The 8,040-nt window shown below is 36.9% G+C and overlaps 1 protein-coding gene across 2 annotated transcripts; it reads left to right on the plus strand.

Moving 5' to 3' along the window:
* The first annotated feature begins 281 nt into the window (after positions 1-281).
* On the plus strand, positions 282-7,245 carry LOC128529429 (uncharacterized). Of its 2 annotated transcripts, XM_053502916.1 has the most exons (7): positions 282-410; positions 1,174-1,223; positions 4,041-4,244; positions 4,369-4,452; positions 4,642-5,643; positions 6,344-6,512; positions 6,801-7,245. In XM_053502916.1, exons 3-7 carry the CDS (start codon positions 4,043-4,045, stop codon positions 6,919-6,921), a joined length of 1,578 nt encoding a protein of 525 aa, XP_053358891.1. In that variant the 5' UTR covers positions 282-410; positions 1,174-1,223; positions 4,041-4,042; the 3' UTR covers positions 6,922-7,245. The 2 variants fall into 2 exon arrangements, with proteins under 2 accessions (XP_053358891.1, XP_053358898.1); XM_053502923.1 differs by lacking the exons at positions 282-410; positions 1,174-1,223 and adding an exon at positions 1,441-1,580.
* The last annotated feature ends 795 nt before the right edge of the window (positions 7,246-8,040 follow it).

Consider the following 8,040-nt stretch of genomic DNA (forward strand, 5'->3'; position numbering starts at 1 on the left):
ACTGGCATGCGGGCACAGACTGGTGAGAGGTGGGCAGCGGGCAGAGCTACACTCCCCGCTTTGTTTTATAGCGCAGGGAGAAGCCCGGGATCATTAATTGAGATGGCTCACCAGCCGTGCCTCATTCCGTGGCCTCGCTCCTTCGCACACGGGGAGGCCGCCTAGCTAGTGAGCGAGGAGCGGTATTAGATTTGAAAGTAAAACTATAACGCTTATGCAAATAAATATCGTACTATTCTGTGTTTAGAAAACGATTTACAGAGCAAACATTTTTCAGGCATCAGGACACCACTGCAAGTTGCACACAGGAAGAAGCGCGCCATATATGGAGAAGGCGGCAAGGCGCAGTGAGGATGCTCTAGCTGTGTTCCAGAAACGAGAGTTACAAGAAACACGTTTGCTTTGAAAAAGTAATTTCAAAAGTTTTGACTCAAATTATTTGACTTATTTATTGATACATTCTAAAATAGAATTTATTAACTGTACATCTTGATAAACTACCGAAGACAAGGTAGGTAATGTGGATGAGGCGTTAAATTGGCTAGATTGCAGCAGAGTTTTAGCTTCAAGTTTATTTGTTTATTATTCTGTTTATTTTTGAGTTGCTAACAGCCTTGTGTTGTATTTTTGCGGCTGTATTTGTGTGACCCTGGCTAACTTATGACCACCTGCTAGCAGCACCAACAAAATATACCTTGCAATCTCTCATTAAATCCATTAACTTGGCCCAGTACATACTGTAGTGTCAAAAGTGTTAAGTGAAAGATAATTGTTTCGTTTAAAATAAAGGTTGACTCGGGTTTTCGGGGTAAAAAAAAAAAAAAAAGCACTCCCGAGTTTGAAAAGGAAAACATTATTTGTTGTCAAATAGTAAGTAAATTAAGTGTAATTGATTTACAAAGCTGTTATAACAAAAATAAATTTGTCACTAAATAGTCACATTGTATAGGTAAACTAACACCATTTTATTTCATAAGGATATTAACTATGCAGCATATAATCAGGGAATTTTCTCAAAGATTACAGGGATGTCATTTTTCCCGATTAATCAGGAATTAGCGACTTTCTTGTTATAATTTCATGGCAAAGTAATTGGTGTATACAATGTTACTTACTTAATTTTTAGCCAAGCATTCAAAAATCTGTCTCTTTCTCTTCCTCACTTGTTTGCAGGCTTTGGAATATTTCCTACCTGGAGCAAGGTGACAATACGATATTTTGAAGTGAGTCTGCAATATGGCGAGTGTTCTAAAAACTTTTACATATCCTGTACAGTATGTGGCATTTTCATAAAACAATGAAAGGGTATGTAAATCACCAACAATTACACAAAAATGAAGCACACAGTGAATATGCATGCTGTATAGTTGGGTGCAAATCGAGATTCACAAAATACAATTCCTTTGAAAGTCATATTTTAACTGTGTTGCAGGGTGAAGCAGTCCAGGGTCCACTGAAATGTCAAAATTTACATTGCCAGGAAAAGTGCAAAGATTTGAAAGAACTTTTAGATCACTTGAAATTGCATGTATCGAAGAAAGAAGAGGTTTAGAAAGTGGTAAAGAAGTGCCAATTTAAAGGTTGTGTCAACCTCTCTAGATATCATAAAAATGCTAAATCTGTGCAGGTCTCATCTGTGCATTTGGTTCATTCTGTGCCCAGTCAGTCACTTGCTGTTGCTAATAGTCCATCAGATGTAAGCACTGATGAGCATGAGGATATCCTGGGCCCATCTGATATGAAAGGACTATATATGAAGAATTTAGCAATGTTTTATATGAAGCTACAGGCCAAATACCTTGTACCTTCCTCAACCATTCAGATGATTGTGGAACAAGTAGACAGTCTTACTGATGTGTGTCACCAGTACACAGTAAATGTACTTAAAGGTGCCCTGCAAGCAAATACCCAATTGAGTGAGTCGGAAATCAGTGAGATTCTGACAATTTTAAATGACAATAGCTTGCATGCATCATGTAGCTGTGTACTCTTTACTGACTATTTGAGATGGCATTATTTTTAGAAAAACGTCTCTTATGTGCATCTTCAAACAATTAGTTTAGGCACTGATGAAAACTGAAAGGAACAGTTTGTTCAGTATATCCCAATAAGAGAAACTTTGCAGGCTTTGCTAAAAGATCCAATTGTGTGGCAAGAATGTACAAAGCCTGTAGATGACACTTCACATGTATTTAATGATGTGAATAATGATTCAGTGTAGAAAAGTAATGCACTGTTTGCGGAGTCAGGTGTAAGTATAAAGCTCATACTATATCAAGATGCTTTCGAGATTGTTAACCCACTTGGTTCAGCGAAAAAAAACAAAAAAACAAGATACTTGGGGTTTACTTTACACTGGCCAACCTTGACCCATTTTATTGATCCTGCATTGAAAACCTACAGCCTGTGCTCCTGTGTAGAAAGGAACACTTTAAATATTTTGGACATGACAACGTGTTCTCCACAATGCTGTCAGATATAAAGGAACTAGAGACAAATGGACTTCTCTGGGCATGTTGTTAAGGCAACACTTTTTTGCATTGCTGGCGATAATTTGGGATCCCACAATATTGGAGGTTTCACAGAGAATTTCAGTACTTCTGCTTACTTCTGTAGATATTGTCTGGTAACTAGAAGTGAGTTCCATGATTCTCAAGGAGCCCCACTCAGAACAGTGCAAAACTACAATGAGGCTGTACAAGAAATACAAAGTGGTGCCCTGACAGAAAGCAGAGGTGTAAAATTTGATTCAGTTTTCAACTCCCTCATCTACTTTCATGTCTGTCAGTCTGGCCTCCTACCTCGTATTGGTCATGATGTGTTTGAAGGAGTTGTGGCATATGACTTTGTGAAGGTGAAGAAATCACCTACAGTCAGCTAAACCGAAGAATCAAGCAGTTTAGCTATCGTGGATCTGATGCAACTTCTACTCCTTCAGAGGTTGCAGAAAAAGGAGATAAAGTAGGTGGCAATGCAACAAAAAACTGGTCTCTCCTGAGGCTTCTTCCTATTATAATAGGTGAAAAGATAGCAGACACTGATGACCCAATATGGCAACTAACTGTCCACTTGAAAGAAGTTGTGGAATTAATATGTGCCCCTTAAATCGCTGACTCTCAGATTGCATTGCTCAGTGTTCTACTTGAGGAGTATTTAGAGACAAGAAGGTAGATGTTTCCTGATCTAAAAACTAAAACCGAAACACCATTACATTTTGCATTATCCTGCTTTGATACTGAAGTTTGGCCCTCTGATAAGACTGTGGACAATGCGGCCAATTTAAAAGCATTCTTACTTTAAAAGATGTATAAGAAGAACATAAAACTACAAAAATGGCTGCCAAACACGTGCGAATAACCACCAACTTCTCCAAACATATCTATACTCCAGTTCTGTCTTTGCTCCTACTTTGCAAGTGAAACAGTCCACGCCTTTCCACGCTGACTTGTATAATGAGGCAGTACGCAGTGCAATAGAAGCAAGCTTTCCTGATCAATGTGCTCTCATAGCATCTACTGAGGTACTGTGGAGAGGCACTTTTTACAAAAAGAGCTTTTTCCTTTGCACAAGTCCTTGCATGCCAACAGAGTTTGGACAAATCGAACTCATATTAATGATGGATAAAAATGTGTACTTCCTTGTAACTCCTCATAGTTCATCTTACTTGGAGGAGTTGGGACTGTATGAAATTCACACAGCATGTGAGGACATAAAGTTGCTAAATGGAGAGCGGTTGTTGGATTATTATCCATTGCCTGTTTATCAATTGTGCGGAACTAGAGTCATTTCTCTTAAGCACAGCATAGTAGATGCTGAGTAGGAAAAAGTAACCGTGATTGTGACTGAGCACCAGTTAATATAATGTTGATTCTACTTGACTGTGGACTTTAAAGTCATGTTTGACGATATCTTAAAGGCTTATAAATTAGGTTTTGGTTAACTGTACGACATTGTGCCCTAAATATTTTACTGGTTTTGAGTTGTCAAAACAGAAACTAGGGTTAGTATGACTAAAGTATGTCTTACCCCTTTTTTCTTAGTAATGGGTGATGTAGACAGTGAGCTTGCTGACTTCATTGGATCTGTGCTGCCAAATTCAAGTTCAAAAGACCTGATGTTGGAGACTCTCCAGTCTTTAGGTGTGGAAACCCTGGAAGATCTAAAATATGTCCAGGAGCGAGATCTTGTTAATGTCCTAAGGCCAATAGAAGCTAGAAAATTTATTGGACGTATAAATGCTTTATGTAAGTATATTTTATTGCAAGTATATTACAGTATATTCTCACAACATACAGTAAGAGATTAATTCTATTATACTAGCTTTGCAAGCGATTGATTGCAAGGGTAATTCCTTTTATGTCTCTTTAGGTGAGAAGGATGAAGATAAGATTCCTGATCGACTTACCAGAGCTCAGCCGAATCTAGCACTATGCAGAGAGCCTTCACCTACAAGTGTGTTTGATTTAAAACTTTTGGCTGATTTAAAAAAATATTATCTTCTAATGATTAATTAAACAGAGGTACATTAAGTATATCTAAAGCCTACATAAAGTATTATACCTCAATAATGTTACAGGGTTTGTAGTTATTGCTTCAATTTAATGAACACTTTTTTTTTTAATACATATTTTCTCTCTTTAGGTGAATACATTGCAGATAATTCCAACTCTCCGCCATCTACAAGTTCAAGTGAAATCTCAAACCCTCATAGACCCTTTCCAGTGGACAACAACTGGCACTTTAATTTTAAGATACCCTGGAGTAAAATGCCATCAGAATTTACCAGAAAGCTAAAAAACAAGGAGCGACCAACAGTACGTGAAAGACGTGAACTGATTCGACTGATAGTAGCTGAGATCCTGACCATCTGCCCTTCACCACGGAAGAAACATTTTAGTGAAATTGCCAGGAAGATTGTTTCAACATATCCTCAGTCATTCCGAGATATAATTGAAGATCAAGTTGTAGGTAGTGGTTATGACTCCCTCACCAAGCAGCTGCAGAATAGAATTGACAACATAAAAAGGGGAAAAAACTCTCTTTTCCTGAAAAGACAGGCATCCAGCACAAGTGAGGGAGACGACCGACCTTCCAAGATAAGAGTGGATACGTATGGCTGTATAAACTGGCACCCAAAACACCTGCCACCTAATGAAACGGAAGAGACTCAGAAATGTACACAAGAGGAATTAAAGAACATGCACAAAAACAAAAGCAAGAACACTAAAAGTATTGAAAAAAAAATGGTGGCAACTTTCTACACTCAGAGAAGCAACATCATAAATGGAATGGAGACCCCTGTTCTGGTAAAAGACTGGCCATATCTGTTCGAGATGTGTGGCATAATGGTTCACTTCAAAGAGTTAACAGGTATGGATGTTGATAGAAAAGTCATTTCAAGTAAATGTAAACGAGTCATTTCATATCTCATCTCCCATGAGAAGAAGAGCAAAATTGAGGACATCTTATCAGGCATGGAAATTGCTGAAGCAAAGGAATTACATGCTGATCTTACTGGATGTGTGTTGCTACTTCTGAAATACTTTAATGAAGTACAGGCCAAAATGTTCCTCTTGGTTGATGAGACAAGTCTTCCATCTGAAGTTGATCAACTACCCAGCACACCTTGCATTGTTGTTTGTGGTATGAATTTTTATTTTCTCTCACTTAACCAAAAGGCATTTTAATTTATATCAAGTATATCACTTCTGGAGCTTGCTGGGGATACTAGTAAACCCTTATATATATTAAGCTGAAGGGTTAATTATTATTATTATTAGTAGTAGTAGTAGTAGTAGTGGTATTTTATTTGACCCTGGTGGTAGTAATAGTAATTTAATTCCACTCTTCATTTTTGAAAAGTTATTAATTTAGAGGGTAGTCAAGCAGTAAGAAACAATTGCCATGTAATCACAAATATGTCGTTCAAAACATGAATGACTTTTGCCCCTTTTTACAGCACAAATTTGTTTAAAGATGACTGATTTTTATGTTGATACTTTAAAGCTGTGGATGGTAACCAATAAGTTGGTGCTCTATCATCAGTGTAATCGATGTCATTTATTAATTGAAGGCTTTTGAACAAATTTTGGCACTTTATATTATAAAGAGGTTGTTTATTAATGGGTATAGTATCAAGTCACAACTTATTAGTGTCCACACATACCACATTTTTTTCACATCTTTTATTGTATACATAAGTTTATTAAATGTATAAACTTTATTTTTATAGTAATTGTATTGTTTTATAAAACTTTGGTTAAACCACGCAAGTCACTTGGATTACACTTGGTGTTCTTTTAACTAAATTGTTTTCTCTTATTATTTCTTGTGTGTACTGTAGGGAGTTCTCCTCTGACAGCCGGGCGCTTCATGATTGCTGTGGACCAGATCGTTGTGAAAGATGATATCACAAATTGTGATGAGGCCCTTCAAATGATGTTTGTGATGTACTACTGCCTCAACATCAGCTATCCAGCGGAACTTGGTGCAACTCTGGAGTTCATGCAGAGGTAAGACTTGAAAGTGTCACTAGAAAATGTAATATATATATATATATATATATATATATATATATATATATATATATATATATCAAAAAAAGGTGTATACAAATGCAACCTATAGTACTAGATTACTGGACCTCTGTATTATTATTCAATGGAATACACTATTTAAAACTGTTTTTTAATTATAATTTAAAAGAAAATGCTTAATTATAAAAAATAATATAGCTTATCCACAGAATTGCTGATCATATTGTTTATGGCCTTATAATAAGTTTTTATCTGTCTTTGTAGGTGCCTTTTCAAAATAAATCCAGATAAAGGGACCAAGGTGGAGAGAAAAGAGTCTAAAAAACAGCAGTCTGTTAATCCCAAGGTTCTTTCGTTGATTACCAACATTGCTAACTTTAAATGAAGAGAGTAGAAAGCTTCTTGTATTGCCAGCTTCTTCACTTGTGTCCAACACTTGTGTTCTTTTATTATATTCTTTATTGTTAAACTGTTCATTCTGAAGTTATTTCATTGGTGGGTGAGTGAGGGGTGGAAAATGATTGAACAGTGGACCCTGGATGGTATTTTAATATTTCAATTCAATAATGTTTAGTTTAGTTAGTAATGTAGGATGCATGTGTAGGAATAAAAAAAAGGAATCATTACTGTAATTAAAACAGTAAAACTAATTAATGGTTAAAATTGGTTAACATTAATGCTAAGATGTTGTTAATGGTGTCATGATATTTGCAAAAACAAACAATAAAACCCAAACAAAAAAAATTAAGATTTCGTGTTTTTATCTTAAATCTTTTTGCAGTTTAACCTACATATCCTGTAAGGGTTAACCCCTAGAGGGCGCCAAACGCCCCCTGATTATTTGTTTATAGTTTTTTTTAAGTTGGACTTCATGTCCCAGACTCCACCTCGGTCAGGTGAGGGGAACACCCACCTGAGGTAAGGAAAGTAATTAAGTTAATTAGTATAAATAGCCTGACTGAAGTTCAGTCAGGCGTCTAGCATTAGTTGTGTTTATTTGTGATGGTTGTTTTCTTGGAAGAATGTTAAAAATTCTTGAGAGCTCAAAGAAAAGAGCTTTCGGTTTAGATTTGCTTTAATATATCATCAATAAAGAAGGCTATATCTGCCTCTACCTCTGCATTTATGCCACGCTCACAAAAAAAAGATTGGACGCGGACCTCTCCACAGCCTCTCGGACCTCTTCGTGATCGCGACCCGAAACCACTTCAGTTCTCTTCGCGAGACGATACACGACGCGCTGATCATCGAAAAACTCCATCGTCTGGCACGGCTGTGCTACCACAGCTAAAGGTATGGTGCACACTCTTCATGCTGGCACGAACGACACAAGATTGAGGCAGATGGAGATCCTAAAGAAAGATTTCAGGAGCCTGGTTGAGAAGGTCCGTAGCACATCACCCACATGTGCTATGAAATAATCATCGTATTTGGACCGCTTCCCACATTTCATTGATGAACAGAGAGGTTCAGTAGATTGTTTGCTTTTAATAAATGGTAACAA

Source organism: Clarias gariepinus, chromosome 1, assembly GCF_024256425.1.
Source record: "Clarias gariepinus isolate MV-2021 ecotype Netherlands chromosome 1, CGAR_prim_01v2, whole genome shotgun sequence".
Classification (NCBI taxonomy): Eukaryota; Metazoa; Chordata; class Actinopteri; order Siluriformes; family Clariidae; genus Clarias; species Clarias gariepinus.